Source organism: Coenobita brevimanus, chromosome 103 (assembly GCF_032717465.1).
Source record: "Coenobita brevimanus isolate Jiangsu-jjx chromosome 103, ASM3271746v2, whole genome shotgun sequence".
NCBI lineage: Eukaryota > Metazoa > Arthropoda > Malacostraca > Decapoda > Coenobitidae > Coenobita > Coenobita brevimanus.
The window spans coordinates 4,882,968-4,906,277 of record NC_137056.1 but is presented as its reverse complement, the minus strand read 5'-3'; the positions used below and the strand labels follow the sequence as shown (position 1 = coordinate 4,906,277).

General features: G+C 42.1%; 1 protein-coding gene across 1 annotated transcript in view; it reads left to right on the top strand.

Moving 5' to 3' along the window:
* LOC145415721 (uncharacterized) overlaps positions 1 to 21,012 on the top strand; it is a 98,166-nt gene extending 77,154 nt beyond the window's left edge. Inside the window, exon 9 of the mRNA XM_080284946.1 lies at positions 20,956 to 21,012. Coding sequence (XP_080141072.1) covers positions 20,956 to 21,003 — 48 coding nt within the window. The 3' untranslated portion in view covers positions 21,004 to 21,012. The remainder of the gene's footprint in view (positions 1 to 20,955) is intronic.
* Positions 21,013 to 23,310: the final 2,298 nt, after the last annotated feature.

The window sequence follows — 23,310 nt, the reverse complement described above, 5'->3', positions numbered from 1 at the left end:
GCTTGCCTAGGGCCCCAGCCAAATGGGCAAATTCACATGGCCTTGTGGAATGTGAGAGTTGTGAATGAAGAGGGAAAGGGGATTGAAGTACTGATTGTGTTCAAGAGTGTGAGATATGCCATGATGGCATTGTGTTAAACTGTGTTGAAAGGGTGTGAAGTGGAGGAGTGGGAGGGTTTAAAATGTGTAAGGTCGGACATGAATGGGATTCATTTGGCTTACCACTCAATGTAGAGCTACCCTAAGATAGAGAACCACTACACTAAGTGGGTGGATGATGGGCACCCACACCTACCACCATCTAAAATCATTAAATCACAGCAGACTGTGGTTTGGCATGAAAATGAAAAATCAAGATTAAGAGCAGTGGAGATGGGACTGCTGAGGAGTGTGTGTGGAGTACAGAGAGTGAATAGGATATGAAATAACGTGATTCATGAAAGATGCGGAGTGAGGAAGTCTGTGGACATCAGAATCAAAGAGAGTGCATTGAGCTAGTATGGTCACGTGGAGAGAATGAATGATAATAGAGTGGTGAAAAAGGTATATCTGAGTGAATTTGAAGGAGGGAGGAGGCGAGATAGGCCAAGAAGGTGGAGGAATATGGTGGATGAGTGTGTGAGGAAGAAAGTTATGGAAGTTGGTAAGGCTAAGGGACTGACAAGAGATTGAGCTAGCTGGATGAATTTTGTGTGGAGAAGTGCATTACCAGGGATTTGGCACCCCTTTTTAACACGACAGCATTTGGATTGACTTTATCAGATAGGTATATGTGAAGCTACAGAACGTGGGGAAAATTTTCCGGCCTATCAGTTGGAGCCAGGATTTCAAGGGCTTGAATGATGAGTGTATGGAAGCGTGGCCCATTGAATTGGGTAAATATGGACTGTCTGGATGTTGCCACTCCTCCTCCTGCCCTAGAGTGGGAAAGGAGGTCCAGATGATGATGATGATTATTGTTATTATTATTATTATTATTAGTATTAGTATTAGTATTAATACACTAAATGACAAGGCAAATGGTTTCCTAGACACCAGGAAACCATTTACTACGCCGGGTGGTAACCATACATCAAATTATTGTGCTTGGTGGTTTAGTGGGTAATCAAGGCACTCCAGTCTGATTAAGCCTGTGCAGGTTTATATCCAAGGGGTGGTTGGGGTTCATTGCTCACGTAATGCCACTCAGGGATGATTGAGGCTGGTCACTCTCATCATAAATGTCAGGACAAACTTGCTTAGTCCGGGGCTCCTACTCTCCTCGTGGGACAACACAGGATTGGATTATGAATGAATGAATGAATGAATAAAGGTGAGCGAAGTGAGTGCAAGAATTATCGTGGCATAAGTTTATTGACTGTGATAGGGAAGGTATATAAAAGAATTATTATAGAGAAAGTAAGAGAGATATCAGAAGTCCTAGTGAGTGATGAACAGGGTGACTTTAGGAATGGCAGAGGATGTGTGGATCAAATATTTGCAGTGAGACAGATGGTGGAGAAGGCTTGTGAGAAGGACCATAAGGTGTTTATGGCATTTGTGGATCTGGAAAAAGTATACAACAAAGTAGACAGAGAAGGATTGTGGAAGGTTTTGCGCATGTACGGTGTAGATGGTTAACTGCTAGGTGCCGTCAAGAGTTTTTATGATGTTAGTGAAGCATGTGTAAAGGTTAACCCTTTCTTTACCGAGCACCATGTCCTGCGTCGGCAGCCTCCTCCCCCCCCCCACCGAGTTGTCACGCAACATTTTTGGTGCGTCGGGGATTGGGGGGTAATGCATCATCACTATCTATTTATCTGTTTATTGCCAGATGCCATAATCCCGCAAGGGGTGGCCATTTGACTTTGAGTTATTTGTTTTACGGGGAGGGGCACTAACCCTCCACCAACCCACTTGTTGACATGTAGGGAGCACGTTTGGTTTGGTTGAATGGTTACCACCCAGCGTTGTAAATGGTTTCGTGGCTTACAGGAAACCATTTGATTTGTCACTCAATGTAAAGCGTCCGAGCTAATAACTTTGCGTTATTTTTTTTTTTATTTTTTTTTTTTATTTTTTTTTTTTTTAACATCAGTGATCAGATAAACTCCAAAAGATTGTGTCCCCCAAATAAAAATATTACAGTACATATTTTTTTTCATAAGTTTTGTTAAAATATACATATATAAGTAACCAAGAAATATTTAGGCTTGAAAACAGTAATATGCACAGTTTATACGTGTATTTATTTACCTTGTAATTTATGTTGATTTCTTTCAGTACATAATTTTTTTTTTTTTTGTGGGTGAGAAGGTGACCTATATGCATGAGCACTCCAAGGCAGACGTAGCCAGGCAAGGCAAGGCCATACGCGATAAAGAAGAATGAAAGAAGTGAAGAAAAAATGAAGGAAGAGGGAAAAACTGATGTAAAAGGAAAGGAATATGGGTGTAGGAAGTATAAAAGTAAAGAAAAATAACGGAAGAGAAAAAGATGGGATAGTAAGAGAAAGATGAGAGGAATGTGTGTGGGTGACAACGTTCACTGTCGTCTGTGTTCCCGCTCTCACTCTCTTCCGGCTCATACAATGGATCATCGTCACATTCCTCAGACAACCACTCATCATCAGATTCATCCAGATCAGTCTAAATGGAGGGTAAAATCCTCCTCCTCATCACTTGAAGACACGTTTTCGTATAACGGGGGGACTGTAGCGGGGTTTAGCGTAGAGTACACACTCCCTCCAAGGCTGCAGGCACACTAAGTCATCATTCACAGATTTACTTGAAAAATAGTTACAGACATGCAGGGGAGGCGTGGGTGGTGGGGAGGCTGATAATCTGATTGGTGCTTGAGAAATTACGTCATATATGCAGTTTACAATTGGTCGAAACTAATGAGGTTTTGTGACGTATGTATGACATAATAATGTTATCATTGGTCGAGAAAAAAGGAGTGTAACCATATAGTCCAGCTTTTTCTGCAGCTGAAAACCACGTGGAAGGATTATAAGAACCATACCGAGGCAGCAAAGCCGTGCAGACAACCATGATGTTTGGAAGTACATGTGTACTTTCAAAATTTTCTTGGTACCTGAGTGGCTTTAAGAATTGAAGGACACATGTACTGTCAAATGCATTTCGGTAAACAAAGGGTTAATGGGCATGTATGTGAATGGTTCCCGATTATTGTGGGAGTGTGTCAAGGTTGTGTGATGTCCCTATAGTTGTTCAGTATATACATATGGATGGGGTGATGAGAGAAGTAAAAATATGAGTAATGGAGAGGGGGATGATGTTGGTAATGAATGGTGATGGATGGAATATCTCCAATTTGTTGTATCCTGATGATGCAGTACTGCTTGCAAATACCAGACAAGAACTTGGTAGACTAGTGCAGAGTTTTGCTGATGTCTGTGAGCATTGTGCATTGAGAGTATGTGTAGAAAAGAGTAAAGTGATGGTCATTGAGAGAGAAGGTGACTCCCACTGTGATGTTACAGTGAATGGAGAGAGACTGGAATTGGTGAGAGAGTTCAAATACATGGGTACAGTGACAGAAAAAAGAGGAAAATGTGCAAAAGAAGTGGATAGTAGAGTGATACACAGAAGGTAAGTAGCTGGTGCAATGAAGGCCTTGATAAGAAACTGAGTCAGCTGCTTGCATGAAGGAGTGTTAGTGCCAGCTTTAACATATTGATGTGAGACTATGGTATGGCATGAAAATGAGGTCAAGATTGAGAGCAGTGGAGATGGGACTGCTGAGGAATGTATGTGGAGTACAGAGAGTGGATAGGATATGAAATAATGTGATTTGTGGACATCAGAATCGAAGAGAGTGTACTGAGATGGTATGGTCATGTGGAGAGAATGGATAACAATAGAGTGGTGAAAAAGTTATATCTGAGTGAATTTGAAGGAGGGAGGAGGTGAGATAGGCCAAGGTGAAGGTGGAAGGATATGGCGGATAAGTGTGTGAGGAAGAGAGGTTTGTAAGTCGGTGAGTCTAGGGGACTGACAAGAGATCGAGCCTGCTGAATGAATATTGTGCGGAAAAGTGCATGGTCAGGGATTTGGCACCTCTTTTTAACATGACGGCAACCAGATTGGCTGTTGGATACGTGCATGTGAAGCTACAGAATGTGGTGAAAGTTTTTGGCATATCAGATAGAGCCAGGATTCCGAGGGCTTGAGTGGTGAGTGAATGGTAGCATGGCCCATTGGATTGGGCAAATTTGGGCTGTCTGGACATTGCTACTCCTCACCCTGCCCTAAGGTGGGAAAGGAGGTCCGGATAATGATGATGATGATGATGATTCGTTTGTTGTTCGTTTTTGAAAGCTCCAACATGCTTGCATGCATCGGCCTTGGTCACCTAATGGCGGCTTTCCATGCTGCATGATCTATGGCAGCCTCCCAGTTCAGTCCCTTAACCCCTAAAACGCGGCCATGGACAGCTGACCACCCCCCAGGTGGCGGGGTTGGATCGCGGTCTCAGTACCTGTAGGAAAGTAGTAGCCAAAAATCAGAGATTAACCCTAGAACATTATAGTTGGTATGGCAGATAGTACTTACATTCAGCTTTCTCCAGAGATAGGTATTGAGCCTTCGTGGACTACCCAAGGACTTGTGGAGACTTGCAAAGTTGGGTAACAAAATCTTCACTTTCACACCTCCAGCATCCCGGTTTCCCCTCTACCACAGCCTCATTCTGTCACAGTAAACTTTATACTACAACGTACAGGTAGTTTGGAATCCGTATTTGTACAATAAGCACTGAAAATAAGGCTAAAATCAACGGAGTGTACGGCCGACATGCAGCGCGGCGGCGGTCTTCCCATCACTCAACAAACATTTCCATTTTCACAGCTAAAAACACATATACTACATTATTTTCAATCATAGTACTTCCCAAAAGACCACCGTGGCGCGCTTTTATTCTGCCTTACGCCCGTTACTTTATTCTCTTTCCTGTCGGCCGCTCGCACTGACTCGGAAGAGCTAGAACTCGCCATAATGTCACTTTGAAAGCCTGCGGTAAACTGACACTAAACAGGGGAAAACCGCGCGAAAAAAAGCTAGTGTGACAACTGGGGAAACAAGCGTTTCCTCTTAGCATAAACTGCTTATGAGAGGAGAGCGCAGATTTACAGTTCTGAGCAGTCAGAGCGCTGCCATATATCACAGCCAGGCTGGCCGGGACGTGGTGGGGGGGGGGGAGAGGGGAAAAACGCGATACTTGGCAACAACGGAGGTCAGTAGTACAAAGGTCAAGTATGCTAATTGTAGCTAAAGGGTGGCGGTACTGATAGACAATACCAGCTGGAACATCCTTGCCCGTGTTTATTCAAAATTAATTCGAATCGCAAACGCTACGATCCGCCGTTATGTCCCTTTTGGCGATCGTCGCTTTTGCGACGCTCTGCATTTAAAGGGTTAACCCTGAGGTCACACTTAATGACCTTATCCCACATCTTTCTCGATCTGCCCCTCACAGCCCCACCCCCGATATTAACACTTCTCACCTTCTGCACCCAGTTATCATCCCCCATCCTCGCCACATGCCCAAACCATCACAATCTACCTCTCCTCATCACAACACCAATACACTCCAGTCCCATCCTACCTCTCAACTCTTCCATCGTAAACCCAGCTCCCCCAGGCCTTGCATGCAGGGACGCACTGCACATCCACCTAATCATTGAGATTTCTGTACGTTTGAGCCTGCGTATATCTTCTTTGACTGCCCAGGTCTCACTACCATACAGCATCACACTCCTAACACATGCTGCATACAAAGACCCCTTAGCATGTAGGGAGAGTCCTCTCAGCGTCAGGAGAGGCAACAGCTCCCTGAACTTCTTCCAACCACTTCTCACCCTAGCCACAGAGCTAGCTCCAGCCCCACCTCCAGCACATAACATGTCTCCCAAATAACAAAACTCTTCCACACACTCAAGAGACTCACCAGCAAGTTCATTCCTTTCACGCCTGACAAGCTCCACCTTCTCTCCCCGACACGTCGCACACATAAAATCGGCATTATCTCGCAGTCTACCTCTGATACTACTACATTTTTTGTGCACCCGTATATCACAAACACTGCACAATTTGGAATTACTTCCTACGCTCTTGTGGCAAACTGCACGTGGCCGCTCTTCATCGTCTTTGACAGTATTGCCACCAACCCTAGATATCATCACTTTTGCTTTATCTGCATTTACCCTTAAGCCATTGTGCCCCAAACCATCTCTCCACTTCCTAAATCTTTCCTTTGCCTCCCTTTCATTCTCAGCAATCAACACCAAATCAGTTTTATCCGCCCCTGCGTGGAGTACAACTCTCATGTGTGGGGAGGCTCCCCTCATACAGCTCTTCTCAATAGGGTGGAGTCAAAGGCTTTTTGTCTCATTAACTCTCCTCCTCTTACTGACTCCCTTCAACCTCTGTCTCTTCTCCGCACTGTTCCATCTTTATCTCTTTTCTATCGCTTCTTCAATGGTCACTGTTCCTCTGAACTGTCTGCATGCATTCCTCCACCTCTACGACAGGCGCATAGCACCCTTCTAGCAGCAAACTCTCACCCCTTTTCTGTCCAATTCTCTAATGCAAGAGTTAACCGCTACTCCCAGTCCTTCATTTATGCAACAAGTCAACTCTGGAACTGTCTCCCTCTGTCTGTATTTCCTGCTTCCTATGATCTCCAGTCTTTCAAATGCAGTGTGTCCAGGCATCTCAAAATGAATGGATCTTGAATTTGGCTCTCTCTTGTATTTTGTTTTTCTCTTGGAAGGAACAGTCTTGCGGGCTTGTTGCCTTTGGTTCCTTCTTCTTCTTCAAAAAAAAAAAAAAAAAAAAAAAAAAAAAATGGCATCAGTGGTCCCCCTGCCTGGCATAAACCCAAACTGCATCTCATCAATATTCACTCTTTCTCTAATCACACCTTCTAGAACTCTCTCCATTACCTTCATCATCTGATCTAAAAGCTTTATGCCTTTATAAAATCCTCTCTCCAGGGCATCACCCTTCCCTTTATATACATTTATAGTGTTACACTCTTCAATCAATCATCTGGGACAACACACTCATATATAATCATATCAGGTCAGTGACTAACCTCACCCCTGTATCTCCTGAGGCCTTCAACATTTCAGCAGTCAACCCAGACACACCTGCTGCCTTCCCCACCTGCATCCTGCCTATTGCCTCACTCACAGTTGCAGCATCAATCAAAGGCCAAAGGCCAAACACTGGATCTGCTGGTGCCAAACCTTCCCTGTCCCAGTCAGACTCCTCATTCAACAACTGGCTATAATGCTCTCTCCATGCATCTTTAATATCCCCACTGTTTGCCACCACCCTTCCTTCATCATTCTTCATACACTGCTCACCTATCATATCCCGTTTATCCCTCTTTATCTGATTTGCCACATTAAATATTATGTTTTTCCTTTCCCCATGATTTAGGTTATCAAGTAAAAGTCTCTGTGACTCAGACTTCACCCTGTATACCTCTCTTCTAGCCCTACACTTGGCAGCCAAGTATTCCTTGTTACCACCCTTCTTCCATTCCTGGAAAAGCCCTCTTTTCTCTTTAACTGCAGCTTTTACACCCTCATCCCACCACCAAGTTACTTTATGTCTTGGTTGGCCTCTTGTCCAGCCGCATATTACATCAGTAACTCTCATGAGGTTGTTCTTGAGCGCTCTGTACTGTTCATTAACGCCTCTTTCTACAGCTCCCTGTTCAGCCACCACTCTCTTCATCTCGCTGTAGAAGGCATCCCTTACTACTTGATATCCCAGCTTCTATATTGATGGTGATGATGATGATGATGATTTTTATTATTATGATGGGTAATTAAGGCGCTCCAATTGGATTGAGCCTGTGTAGGTTCATATTCAAGGGGTGGTTGGGGTTTATTGCTCACGTAATGCCACTTAGGAATGAGTGAGACTGGTCACTCTCATCTCAAATGTCAGGGCCAACTTGCCTAGCCTCTGGTTCCTATGCTTCTAATGGGGTGGCATAGGATTGGATGGATGGATGGATTGTTATTATTATTATTATTATTATTATTATTATTATTATTATTATTATTACCGTTGTTATTTAATCTGATGATTTTATTTACCTTTGAACTGACTTTGAAACTGAAGAGTTTGGATACATCATTAATTTACCTACTCTGTTTAGAGGCTCTTCTAAGCTGAATAAAATAATCTTGCGGCAGGAAGAGTAAGATGAAGAAGACATCATGTTGTTGAAAGTGTGGAACGAGATGGGTTCTAGACCCCCACTGACACAGTGTAAAGTTGCCGGGTATGATGTACATGGAATATAGGGATACTGTTTTGCAGTAATATTCTGGTTCCCAGTTATAATTCAGCCAAAGCCATGTTGTACATTGAGGATTTTCAAATGATGACACACTACCCTCTCCCGGCTACTAGAGAGGCAGTATAACTATTCAGACATAGAAAAAACAACCCTAAATATAGTCTTCATGTTTAAAAAGCATTATGCGGTATAATATACGGTATGACTTGTGTACATAGAATATACTGTACATGCAGTACAGTATAACCCTACAGTATACTGGACAGTCTGAAGGTTTCTTCAATATTTTTTTCTCTACCAAAGCCCTTCACACGATTCTTTAAGTATTTTCCGAGTGTGTTTTTAGGCTTCTGTGATTTTTTTTTTTTTTTTCTTATATGAGTGGTGAATAGCATTATTAAGCAGTCTGTTTAAACTTCCTGACTGTGCCGAAGTCAGATGGATGCCATCTTAAAATACTATTTTTGGCACAAAATTGCCCTCATCATTGCTGATTTATCCAAACTTAACCTAAATTTTTGTGACATCTCAACCAAATTTACCCTAATCCAACCTATCCCATTGATTACATACTGTATTTACCTTGTTTATTGATTCATCCACTTCTTGGTTGAAAATGCTTTTCTGTACTGTACTCATTTACAGAGTCACTGAATGAATTCAAAGGTACTGTACACATATCTGATGGATATATGAGAGTTGTCCGATGTCAGTTTTATTGGATTTTGAAGCAGTTTTCCCCATAAGTTTTTAAAAAATGGTGGATATGTGTTTCATCGCCCACCTAAAAGTTGTGCGGTCATATGTTAAACTCAGGTACTGTGTGGACCATCCCTATGTATGCAGAGTTATGTTTTCCTGTTATAAAAGCTCCTATTAAGCTGGCACTTTGGCTAGGATTGGAGTGGTTGAAGGAAGTTCAGGGAGCTATTGGTTTTCCTGACATTGAGAGAGCTCTCCCTCCATGCTAAGGGGTCCTTGTATGCAGTCTGTGTTGGGTATGGTATTGAGACCTGGGCAGTAAAGGAAGAGGATATTCGTTGGCTCAGATGTACAGAAGTGACAATGATTAGATGGATGTGTAGTGCATCCTAGACTACAAGGACCTGGGGGAGCTAGAATTACAATTGAAGAGTTGAGAGGAAGGATGGGACTGGAGTGCATTGATGTGATGAGGAGGGATAGATTGAGGTTGTTTGGTATTAAGAGGATAGAGGATGACAGTTGGGTGCACAAGGTAAGAAGTATGAACGTCATGGGTACGGTTGAAAGATTCAGACCAAAAAAGACCTGGGACAAGGTCGTAGAGTGTGACCTCATGGATAAGGGACTGAGTAGGGAGGCTGCCAGAGATTGAGCTGCATGAAGAGCTGCCATTAGGTGACTAAGGCCAATGCATGGAAGGATATTGGATCCATTATAAATGATATGGTACGAGGAATATGTTGTTTTGAAGTTATCAGGTATATAACCTCATCAGTTTTATGCTCAAACTGAGGCAAGTGGCCACCCACCATGTCAGATTTTTAGGTTGATTCAGCTCATAGTCAGTATGTCACTAATTATTTATCTCTACTAACCTAACCCAATGTAATTCAGGCCACCCACCATGTCAGATTTTTAGGTTGATTCAGCTCATAGTCAGTATGTCACTAATTATTTATCTCTACTAACCTAACCCAATGTAATTCAGTCTAACCTAACCTAATGTAAATTAACCTAGCTTAACAATTTTTTGAAAAATGAATTTTGGGTTCATGTTGATATATTGTCCTCGTTCTGTAGGACACCACCTCAAACGTTAATAAATGTTACTTGGTGCTCTTTAGTAACGTAAATGTTATTTCCTCAGAATTTTGCATGTCATTAATGAATTATACAATTATAAAAGATAATCCCTGTCATAAAATTATTGTAATATATTAATGGGAGCTCCTGCAGTTGTATCAGCTGGCTTGAACCCCACAGCTGACCTCCAATATTATGTATTTACCTAATTGTATTAACCTAATTGTGATATACAGGAAATGAGCTACACTCGTGGGGTCCCGTCTCTGTTTCTCAGTAAGTCAAATTTAGCTTTAAACTCGTTTAAGTTTTTAGAGTGGACGATTTCTTTGTCCAGGCTATTCCACAGGTCTAGACATCTACAGTATAAGGAAAACTATATTTCTTGATATCCTTCACGCAGCTTGGTTTCTTCAGTTTCATTCCGTGTCCTCTTGTTACTCTCTTATCCCATAAAAACAGATCTTCTTTGTCAATTTTATCTACTCCCACCATGGTCCTGAATACTGCTATCATGTCTCCTCTCTTTCTCCTGTCTTCTAGGGAAGGCAAATCCAGCTTTTCCAACCTCTCTCTATACGACAGATCTGCCAGACTGGGGATCATCTTGGTTGCTGTTCTTTGTATTTGTTCAATTTTGTTTATATCTTTCTTTTTGTGTGGGGACCACACTACTGCTGCATATTCTAACCTGGGGCAAATTATGGCCACTATCAATTTTTTCATCATCTCCTCATCCATATAATGAAAAGCTACTCTTATATTAGTCAGAAGTTTATACGTCTCTGTAACTGCCTTGTTAATGTGTTTTTCAGGTGACAAACTATCCTGGACCAGCACTCCCAAATCTTTCTCTTCTCTCGCTTTTGTAATCGGTTCATTACCCATCAAATAATTCAATGATGGCCTCTTGGTACTTTTACCCATTTCCAATATTTTACATTTCTTTGTATTACATTTAATTTCCCAGTTCCGACTCCAATCGTGTATCCTATCCAGATCCTCCTGCAGCATTTTATAATCCTCCTCAACCTCTACCTTCCGCAAGATCTTTGCATCATTAGCAAGTAGACTTGCATAACTGTTCACTCCATCTACCACATCATTTACATAAATCAGGAACATTACTGGCACCAACACCGAGCCCTGTGGGACTCCACTTGTTACTTACCTCCATCCAGACATCCTATCTTTTATTACTGTTCTCATTTGTCTGTCGCTTAAAAAATCTCTCATCCATTCCAGGAGGTTCCCCTTCAGTCCTCCTATATGCTCTAGTTTCCACATTAGTCTCTTATGAGGTACCTTGTCGAAGGCCTTCTCCAAATCTAAATACACACAATCCACCCAACCATCTCTCTCCTGTAGCACGTCAGTTGCTTTTGAGTAAAAACTCAACAAGTTGGAAACACATGACCTTCCACTTCAAAATCCAAACTGGCTTTCACCAAAATATTCATCTCTTCCAGATATTTTATCCATCTATCTTTCAGAATTCTCTCACACAATTTTGCGACCATGCTGGTTAGGGACACTGGTCTATAATTCAGGGGTTCTTCCCTGTTTCCTCCCTTGTAAATTGGTACCACATTTGCCCTCTTCCATTCTTGAGGCACTTTCCCCTCTTCCATTCTTGAGGCACTTTCCCCTCTTCCAGAGAACACACAATTAAACCGTGAATCTTATCTGCCAGTTGTTCTCTGCATTCCTTCAGTACCCAATTAGAGATTCCGTCTGATCCTAGGGCTTTCCTCACATCTTGAGTTTCCAGTAATTTATACACTTCCTGTACTTCCACTTTTATATCTCTTATCACTACATTTCTAGTCACTCCCTTCTCTTCCACAAACTCACTTTCATTAGTGAAAACTGACTGGAAACGTTTGTTCATTATTTCTGCTTGCATTGCGGCATCTTTATAGACCTCTTCTTCTACTTTTAGTTTGGTGATTCCTTCCTTTTGTTTCAGTTTGCCATTGACAAATCTATAAAACAGTTTGGGTTCATCCTTACATTTGTCTATTATACCTTTTTCAAAATTCCTTTCTTCCTCTCTTCGTATTCTTGTGTAATCATTTCTAGTTCTTTTATATTCTTCCTTTGTTCTGTTGTTACCTCTCTTTCTCCAATTGTTCCATGCCTTGTCTCTCTCTTTTTTTTGCTATCATACACCTTTTATTAAACCACTCTTTTTTTCTGTTTTCTTTCTCCCTTACTCTTGGCACAAATTTTTCCACTCCTGAACTATATCCCAAATATGTATCAGCTAGGGTGTGACTGCACTGTTCCAAGCAGGCTATCAAGATATAATGTTCTGCCTGGTCTAAGTCACTTCCAGCTGACACTCTCCACCAATGTCTATCTCACACACAGGGGATGGAGCATAATTGTGGACAAAGCTCCTGTAGAAACCAGTGAGCCCTAGAAATGAGTGAATGTCATCCTTGGACTTGGGTGTAGGGAAATTTACCGTGGCTGTAATCTTATCTGGAAGAACCTTGATGCCATCGCCATCAGCTAAGTGCCCTAGAAATCTAACATTTGTCTTTAGAAAGTCGCACTTCAATAGCTTGATTTTCAGACCCGCGGATCTTAAGGTTTCCATCACTCATTTTATCTTACTAAAATGAGTGCCCATGTCTTTGCTCACAATTATTAAGTCATCTAGATATGCCAGGACGTCCTGCCCAATAAAGTCACCAAACACCTGATTTATCATCCTCTGAAATGTCAAAGGAGCATTACTCAGTCCAAAAGGCATCTGGAGAAATTCATAGTGCCCACGGTGAGTGCTAAAGGCAGTGATGGGACGTGACTCTTCAGTCAGCTCCACCTGCCAATACCCTGATGCTAGATCCAGGCAGGTGAACACTTTATTTCCTTTACCCAAGGACTGCAGTAAGTTTCTGAGATGCAGAATCGGGTAACAATCTGGTATGGTTGTCTTGTTCACTTGCTGAAAATCCACAGCATGTCTCACACCACCATCCTTTTTGAGGCACCAGAAAGAGTGGTGCATTCCAAGGTGAGGAAGAAGGCTGAATGACTTCATCATGAAGCATCTTTTCAATTTCCTCTTCCACTGCTTTCCTTTGGCTGTGTGGTAGACAGTATGCAGGCACATATATTGGATTTGTACCAGGGCACAAACCATTATGATGCTTCATTTTGTCCGTCCTACCCAGCGGTTCTCCTGGAAGTGCAAATTCTTTAAGAAATGCTGGCAACCGCGTTTTATGGGCAACATTATCTATTACCTTCACATATTGTTCTAGCAGCTTTCCTCTCCCAGGATGTGTAGGTTCCGACTGAATCGTTGTTTTGTGATGTGACTACGGGAGAGATCACTGGTACGTTGTTGACTTCCTGTATAGGGGCACCATAGGACATCAAGTCGCATACATAACAACCATCTCTGAGCTTAACTGTGCCACCACTCATATTTGCGATGAAGAGGGCCGTCGTCTGGTCTGGCCCGACACTACTCAGGGTGGACTCCAGCGACAGTGCCTTATGTTTTACAGTCTCTGGTAAGCATGCCACATCAATTCCCTCTGATGCATCAGGTTCTCGGACAGGAATTTTGCAGACAGTTTGACTGGGTAAGTGGAGATTCCCACTCACTATAGCCCTGACCTGCTTCCAATCCATACCCTCTGTTTCGTGTTCGTCTGGGGACTCCCTTTGGCGCATCACTTGTCGGGGTCACAACTGGTTGAACGGCTTCTGATTAGATGCCAGTTGCAGCTTGTGTTGCTGAGGGAATAAGGCCTACAAGGCCCTATAACCCCTCAGCTGGCAGAGGGAAATCCTCAACCACATAAAATGTATCATGTAACACAGGAGATCGTTTATCTGCCCTCAGTGTCAACAGTACCCTTTTTTTTTTTTTTTTTTTTTTTTTTTTTTTTTTTTTTTTTAATGCGAGGAAGAAGGAACCAAAGGCCATGGCCCGCAGTAACAGTTCCCTCCAAGAGAAAAACAAAATACAATAGAGAGCCAAATTCAAGATCCGATCATTTTGAGATGCCTGGACACACTGCGTTTGAAAGACTGGGGATCATAGGCAGCAGGAAATACAGACAGAGGGAGACAGTTCCAGAGCTGACCTGTTGCATAAATGAAAGACTGGGAGTAACGGTTAACTCTTGCATTAGAGAGTTGGACAGAAAAGGGATGAGAGTTTGCTGCCAGACGGGTGCTACGCGCCCGTCGTAGAGGTGGAGGAATGCAAGCAGACAGTTCAGAGGAGCAGTGACCATTAAAGTAGCGATAGAAAAGAGATAAAGATGCAACAGTGCGGCGAAGAGACAGAGGTTGAAGGGAGTCAGTAAGAGGAGGAGAGTTAATGAGACGAAAAGCCTTTGACTCCACTCTATTGAGAAGAGCTGTATGTGGGGAGCCTCCCCACACATGAGAGTTGTACTCCACACAGGGGCGGATAAAATTTCTGTATAGAGTCAACAATTGTGCAGGGGTAAAGAAAGAGCGGAGTCGGCTTAGCACACCCAATCTCTTAGAAGCAGATTTTACAAGAGATGTAATATGATCTTTCCAAGATAAGTCTTGAGTAAATGAAACCCCAAGCATGTTCAAGGATGATGCAGGATTAAGCTGAATATTATTAAACATTAATGGGTATACCTGTGGAAGATTTTGTCGGGTTGATAGGTGTAAGAACTGAGTCTTAGATGCATTAAAGACAACCATATTATTTTTACCCCAGTCAGCGATACGAGCCAAGTCAGACATTAGGTGTGCCATAGCCTCATCCCTTGTTTCTTGAAGTAACTGTTGAGATGGGCGTTGCGGGAACCGAATGGAAAGGTGAAGGGTGGAGTCATCAGCGTATGAGTGGATAGGGTTAGATGTACAGCTTAGAAGATCATTGATGAATAAAAGGAAGAGAGTTGGTGATAGGACAGAGCCCTGAGGAACACCACTGTTGATAGATCTAGGAGAAGAACGATGGCCGTCTACAACAGCGGCTATAGAACGACCAGAAAGGAAGCTAGCGATGAAGGCACAGATAGAAGGATAGAAACCGTAGGAGGGCAGTTTGGAAATTAAAGATTTATGCCAGACTCGATCGAAAGCCTTTGAGATGTCAAGTGCAATGGCAAAGCTTTCGCCAAAGTCCCGAAAGGAGGATGACCAGGAGTCTGAAAGGTAGGTGAGAAGATCGCCAGTGGAGCGTCCCCTGACGGAACCCATACTGACGATCGGAAAGAAGGTTGTGATAGGAAAGATGCCTTAAAATTTTTCTATTAAGAATTGACTCAAAACTTTTGAAATACAGGACGTTAAAGCAATTGGACGATAGTTGGAGGGTTGGGAGTGGTCACCCTTCTTTGGGACTGGCTGAATGAGAGCAAACTTCCAGCAAGAAGGAAAGGTACAAGTTGACAGACAAAGGCGAAAGAGTTTGCCTAGGCAGGGTGTAAGCACAGAAGCACAGTTCTTGAGAACAACAGGAGGGACCCCATCAGGCCCATATGCCTTGTTAGTACTGAGGCCAGTGATGGCAGAAAATACATCAACTGAAGAAATTTTAATGTCAGCCATGAGGAAGTCAGAGGGGAGAAGTGATGGAGGAACAGCACCGGAATCGTCTAAGGTGGAATTGGAGGAGAAAGTCTGTGCGAAGAGATCTGCTTTATCAGTAGAAGAAATAGCTACAGAACCATCAGAGTAGAAAAGAGGAGGGAAGGATGATGAGGTAAAGTTGTTAGAAAGATTTTTGGCAAGGTGCCAGAAGGAGCGGGAAGAATTCGAGTTGGAGAGTTGAGAGCATTTAGTATGGATGAAATTATTTTTAGTAGAGCGAAGAACAGACTTAGCGATTCCGGGCAGAAACGTAAAGATGATGTGATTCAGGGGTGGGTTGGCTCCGGTACCTTTTGTAGGCCCTCTCCTTGTTGCGGACAGCATTAGAACAAGCGTGATTAAACCAAGGCTTTCTTGCGTTAGTCAAAGGATATGAGAAAGGAATGTATGCTTCCATGCCCGAGAGAATAACCTCCGTAATGTGCGAGGCACACTCAGATGGCTGCCGGCCATGGAAGCAATAATCATTCCAGGGAAAATCAAAGAAGTACTGCCTGAGGGCCTCCCAGTTCGCGGTTCCAAAGTGCCACAGACGACGTTTCCCTGGAGGGTCCACAGGCCGTACCGGAGTGATAGGACAGGTTAAGGTTATAAGGTTGTGATCGGAGGAGCCCAACGGAGAGAAAAGATTAACAGAGTAAGCAGAAGGATTAGTTGTGAGGAAGAGGTCAAGTATGTTGGAGCTCTCTCCAAGGCGGTCAGGGATACGGGTAGGGTGCTGTACAAGCTGCTGTAGGTCATTAAGGATAGAAAAGATGTAGGCTTGTTCACCAGGTGGATCCGTGAAAGGAGAGGAGAGCCAAAGGTGGTGGTGAACATTGAAATCTCCAAGAATGGAGATTTCAGAGAAAGGAGAAATGGACAGAATGTGTTCCATCGTAGAAGTAAGACAGTTGAAGAATTTTTGATAGTCAGTAGAATTAGGGGATAAGTAAACAGCACAGATATATTTAGTCAGAGAAAGACAGGAAAGCCGAAGCCAGAGTGTGGAGAATTCAGAAGAATCAAGTTCAGGAACACGAGAGCAAGATAAGTCGTTGCGTATGTATACACAACAGCCACCTTTGGCTTTGAAATGAGTATAGAGAAAGTAGGAGGATACAGAAAAGGGTTTGCTGTCGGTTGCCTCAGACAGCTGAGTCTCCGTCAGAAAAAGAAGGTGCGGTTTAGAGGAGGAGAGGTGGTGCTCAACAGAGCGAAAGTTAGATGAAAGGCCGCGAATGTTGCAGAAATGAAGAAGAAGAGAGTCAGACAGTGGTTCCAGGCACCTGGCTTATGATCTTCATTTTACTCCGTCACACCTGTCAAAATGACGTCAGGTGCTGACAACGTCCAATTGGTTTGAGGCATCAGACGTTTGAGCCTCTCCAGCACTTTACTAGATGTAATGTTTGCACATGCCCTGGTGTCCACAATCAAAGACACCTGGCCTCTCCGTATGATCTAAGGAATCGACAGCAAATCCACCTTTTTAATAGCTGCCACACACGCATCAGTGGATTGTAATATCCTTAGTGTTACTTGTGCATGCTGCTCTGAGCTTCCCCCGAACTAGCTTGGTTGCCCAGTTTTTCCCAATTGACAAGAACAATTGGGCAATTGTCCGAAAAATGAGGACACCGCCCATGGATAACTCACCATCTTTGTACCTTTGGCGTTTTAGCCTTGGCTTGGTTAAGTGGTTGCCATATTAGGTTCATGCCATGCAGGAGGAAAATTCACCCGAGTTTGCATGCCAATACTGTTAGTATTCATGCCCCATGGATTAGCATAAGGATCCTGGGTTTGCATGCTAATATTGTTAGTATTCATGCCCCATGGATTAGCAGAAGCATCCTGGGTTTGCATGCCAATACTGTTAGTATTCATGCCCCATGGATTAGCAGAAGCATCCTGGGTTTGCATGCCAATACTGTTAGTATTCATGCCCCATGGATTAGCAGAAGGATCCTGGGTTTGCATGCCAGTACTGTTAGTATCCATGCCCCATGGATTAGTATAAGGAACATTAGTAAATAAATGGTATTGTCCTTGCTGTCCTAAGGTTAATGGTGTGCAGAACATGCCTGAGGTGTAAGTGGGTATGTGAGTGGTTGCATTAATATCAGAGATTAATGGACCTTGAGTATCTGGTTGAGTGGCCAAGGGTGCTGTTGTAGCCTGTTCAACATCCATAGTCTCTTCTGTACTGAATATGCCTTCTTCAGTGCGACCAGTGGCCATTTGGGACCTAACTGAACTTTCAGGAACTGTTGAATAAGAACTACCAGAACACAAATGCAAAGTGTTCTAGTCCTCACTCTCCAGTTCCTCAGAAGTGTCTCGACTATTTTCAAGATGTCCCTCACTCTGTAGAGTTTGGATACTCTTATCCAAAGTCTCAATCCACTCTCAAAATTCTGAGTCTGATTCACTAGACTCTGCTTCCTTTGTGGTTGGTTTGTCTGAATCTCTTAATTTTTGTCCCCACTTCTTCACTGTATCCATCTAACCTTGTCAGAATTTATTCCCTTCCCAGCCACAGGAAGTTAAACTGACAGAAATAGATTAGTTATGGCTTTTAGCAATAGAGAATGGGACACAGACAAGATGTACAGAAAACGTGTCTATTTAGGGGAAACTGAGAAACCTTTATTTTTACACACATTACCTAACTAACATGTGCTGCTTAAAAAGTGTATGTCTGTGGTTCACTGAGCATATACACTACCTAGGTGTCAGATGAATGCTGAAGTTCCCAGTAGATTAGCACTGCAGCTCCACACACTCCGCCAGGTTTCTTCTCCAGCCACATGACAATGCCCTCCTCATGATGGTCCGAGGGTGACTGACTGCGAGACACCACCCTGCACATAGCCATACACTCCACACACACACTTGCCCTGCCTCACTCCAGCCTCCACAGCCCAGAGTTGCCAGATGTGTCTAGATGATACCACCCTTCACCGCACTGGCCTCGAATCATACGAGAGCTAGATAATTGCCAATATGCGCTTGAAGGTAGAGATATGTCGTATAGGCAGAGATAAGAGAGAACAAGAACGATCACCACTCTGATATGTTATCTGCTCTACTTACTTACTCCGCAATTAGTCCCGTTGCAACAGTGAGAGTAAGATTTTCTGTTTCACTTGTAGGATCACGAGCGGTTGCAATGGGTTTCACCGCACAAATCCCTTTAGCACTTTTTCATATCCCAGCACTGAACACCAGTTTTGTATCAGCTGGTTGGAACGCCACAGCTGATCACCAATATTATGTATTAGCTTAGGCATGACTGCACTGTTCCAAGCAGGTTATCAAGATATAATGTTCCGCCTGGTCGAAGTCACTTCCAGCTAACACTCTCCACCAATATCTTTCTCACACACTGGAGATGGTGGGAATCGGTGTAGATCCTGTTCAAGGAATGGTAGGTAGCATATGCAGGTGACAGAAAACTGAGCAGATTTATCTCTATTGGCCACAGAAAGATACAACTGCGACACAGAGAGAACTCAGAGTAATGCATCCCTCTCGTTTGAATGGTAAGTGCATTCTGCCTCACATCTGCCTTGCTCCCCACTGGGCGTGGTCAGATCAGCATAAAACAGAGGTGCCATCCATCCATCCATCCATCCAACATCCAATCCTACGTTGCCCCATGAGGAGCGTAGAAGCCCGGGGCAAGGCAGTTGGTCCTGACATTTAAGATGAGAGTGAAAAACAGAGGTGCCAATCCTCAGATATTCTGGGATTTATACAAGAGTAGAAGTAAGTTACAACTCTACGATGCACATTATACACCTCAGTAAAGTAGCATTGATTACATTAAAGTACAGTATACAGTACATCATATTTCTCTATCACCTTCCCTTTACCCTCATGTTTACGTCAGAGAAGTGCTGACATTGGCAGGTCAAGTGCTCATTTTTATTCCCACACCACACTTACACTAAAGTGGCATTTGGATTCTTATCTCAACACTACAACACATTTTCTCTAAATATGAAGAATATAATGTGTACAGTAGCGAGAAACATGCTCCAATGTGAAAAAAGATGTCAGACACTAGAACACAGTTTATTATGATGTTGCACCAGAGAGCACAGGGAGACTGACGATCAGTGATGCCAGATACAAACGTATGTTTTGATTGCTGCATGTCTCCTGGCCAGTGCTTGTTCTCAGTGGCTGCAGCACCTCTCACAGGACTTTTGAAATCCTCCCTCCCACCCTCCACCTCGCCAAATAATGCTCAGATTTTGTAAATTTTTTTTTTTTTTTTTTCCCCCCTGAGTATTTTGAGTGTGCTGGATTAAGGGTGATTAGTACTAAAGAAATGCATGTTGGATGCAAAGTCGCTGAACTAATATTTCTTACGTAGAATACTGGTGTATTGTCGAGGAAGGGGTAAGGTAATAACACTGTAGTTTGCTTTAAGGATGAGCAGCATATCACTTTAATTTTTTAAAATACTGCCCACATAGTTAACAAAGACCCTTTCCTACAATTAATGACTGCCAACATTCCTGAGGGAATGCAGGATGATTTCTACACAGATGTAGTACACCGACATACTTCTGAGCAAATTCCCATGATGGTCATTGAACATACAGGAACACAGCACCTCCCCAAACTCCTCATTGGCTGATCTTTGCTTTCCAGGTTATTTTCCCTCACTTACCCTGTTCTGCAGATTGGTTTATTTTCTACCTGAGGGCTACTGCTTGACATACAGGTTTAAGACTTTTAGGGATGGGTGGCCCGTGATATAGAATATCCCCATTCAACCCATGTTATAATTGTCCTGCAGTGTGATAAATCGCAGTTAAGTGGGTTGTCACATGAAGTGACCCTGTTGTATAGTGAGTCACGACCATGTAGTTTCAACCAAAATTTTTTTCAAGAAGTAGCTTTTTTATTAATGGATTCTAAACCAGGATTCTGGGGACATGAATGGTGAGCGAATTGAAGTGTGGCCCATTGAACTGGGCAAATTTGGGCTGTCTGGTCATTGCTACTCCTTACCCTGCCCTAGGGTGGGAAAGGAGGTCCAGATGATGATGATGATGATGATGATTCTGAGTTATACCATTACATTGACGAACTGCATGCATACTTTTTTGTGAATAATTTTAACTCCTTTGATGTAGTTTTTCTATGGTAAGGCTTTTTTTTTTTTTTTTTTTTAACATGTCCTGAGTCTTATCTGTGCTTAGTTTTTATTGGAACTACATTTTTTTTTTTTTTTTCCAGAGGAAGCATACTTTGCAGAATAAGAAGAGGGGAAGAGAATATGACTGAACCACCTAAAAATTGATGGGTATCTTGTTCTTTTTTCTCTGTTATGTAGCTAAGTAGAGTTTGCCTATATACAGCATTTTAGCGTTGCTCCAAAATCTTTAGAACTTTCAGTAAGTATGACATGGATCTAACAGATCTAAATATGAAAATGTACTTGTTTGGTTACACTATTTTTATATACAGTACAGTGATCCACTGGCTGTCACACATATTTGATACCGCTTCTAGCGCATGATGATGAAATCGCACAATAACGAAAGCACGGAAGCTATGGGATTTTTCCCTAATTGGTACCAAGCACACCACTTGTAAACCCAAATTTTCCCATTTACAACAATTTAGACCCACGAAATACATATGTGTTGTTATGGTAAGTATAAAAAACACATATAGGCATGGTTAGGTTAATAGAAAATGATGAAAAGGACACAGTAAATGAAAAGACATACCATGTAGAGACCTGAGATGGGCTTGAGGTAAGGGACTCTAAGGGTAGGTGGTAGAGAGTTAGTGGTCTCCACCACCTGGGATTAACTCCTCAAGTAGGGCCTTGTCTGTAAATTCCTCAGAGTCATTAGAAACCACATATTTTACACCATCATTGTCGGCAGAAACCAGCTCAGGTGTTTGATAATGAAGTTTTTTAGTCAAAAAAAAATGTGCGGTAGTGGCTGGAGTGCAGATTTTCATCTAGCAGCGATCTATAACCAAGCACTCACTGTACATCATACACAACTCTGGCTTTGTGAAAGCTATTTACAGTAGGTCCCCTTTTTCTGTGAGGATATGGTGGGCGGGAGATGACATATTCCACAAATTCACAAAAGTGGGAGGTAGCTGCTGGAATTAAAAAGGTTTGTTAAAAATGACTGCTGATCTTCCACAAGAGCCATTGATTTGTCATAATAATGCCTCCCCAAATAGTGGTACCATCACACCAGTCCTGAATGAGACAGCCCTAGTGCTGGTATTAGTGCTGAAGTGGTGACATACGAAGTTATGTGCTGTACAGGAGGGCGGCTAGACCTCAGGAAGTGAGGTATCAAATCTGTGTCCAAATATATATACTGTACATATCTATCTGTCTATCTATCTATCTATATACACAGTAAGACTTCACTATAACGGACTAATTGGGGCCCAAGCCATTCCGAAAAACACGAAATTTCGATAAAAGCGACATCCGGACTTCCCCTTGCTAACCCAGACTTTTTCTGATATATCAGACATTAGTCCGGATTGCACGAATGGTTTTTAAATTGTTTTGACTACCACTGCGGGACTGTACTGTGTTATAACTTCAGTACATTAATCAGATGGTATAATATACAGTATATAGTAATACTGTACTGTACACCGATAAACATTGCTTTTATTTACCTTATTGTGGTGAACATACCTGAAGTGGTCAGGCAGTCTGGACTGCTTCTGGCTTTATTGGACTTTTTCTGACATACTGTATAGGAGTTTAGTCTGGTAACTCCTCGAGTCTGATAAAAGCGAATTCCGTTCTATCGAAGTCCGTTATATTGAGGTTTTACTATGTATATATATATATATATATATATATATATATATATATATATATATATATACTGTATATTTATGTATATATATTGTATATACAGTATATATATATATATATATATATATATATATATATATATATATATGTATGTATGTATGTATATATACTGTATATACAGTATATATATATATATATATATATATATATATATATATATATATATATACTGTATATATATATATATATATATATATATATATATATATATATATATATATATATATATATATATATATATATATATATATATATATATATATATATATATATATACTGTATATATATATATATATATATATACACCGTATTTAGTATGAATATATTTACGTACACACACACACACACACACACACACACACATATGTATATAGCTATGCCACCATGGCAAGCGCCTCACACACTTCTGTTGCCTTAACTCACTTTGCTGGACGTATTTGCCAAGCAGACAGTGCCACACACCCAAAACTAATTCCCATGAGCTGGGTGACAGCACAGGGTAAGTACTGTACAGATGCAGTACAGTAGGTCCCCATAGTACACGAGTATATGGGCAGCAGAGGACGTCGCATACTAGGACTTCGCATACTCTGAATACATAAACTTACGTGAAAAATTACATATGGGCGGCACCCGCCTTCATGGGCAACCCTTGAAACTCCTTTCAGACCTAAGTATTGTACAGGGAAACTAAGACCTATTACTTAAGAGAAAGTAAACTA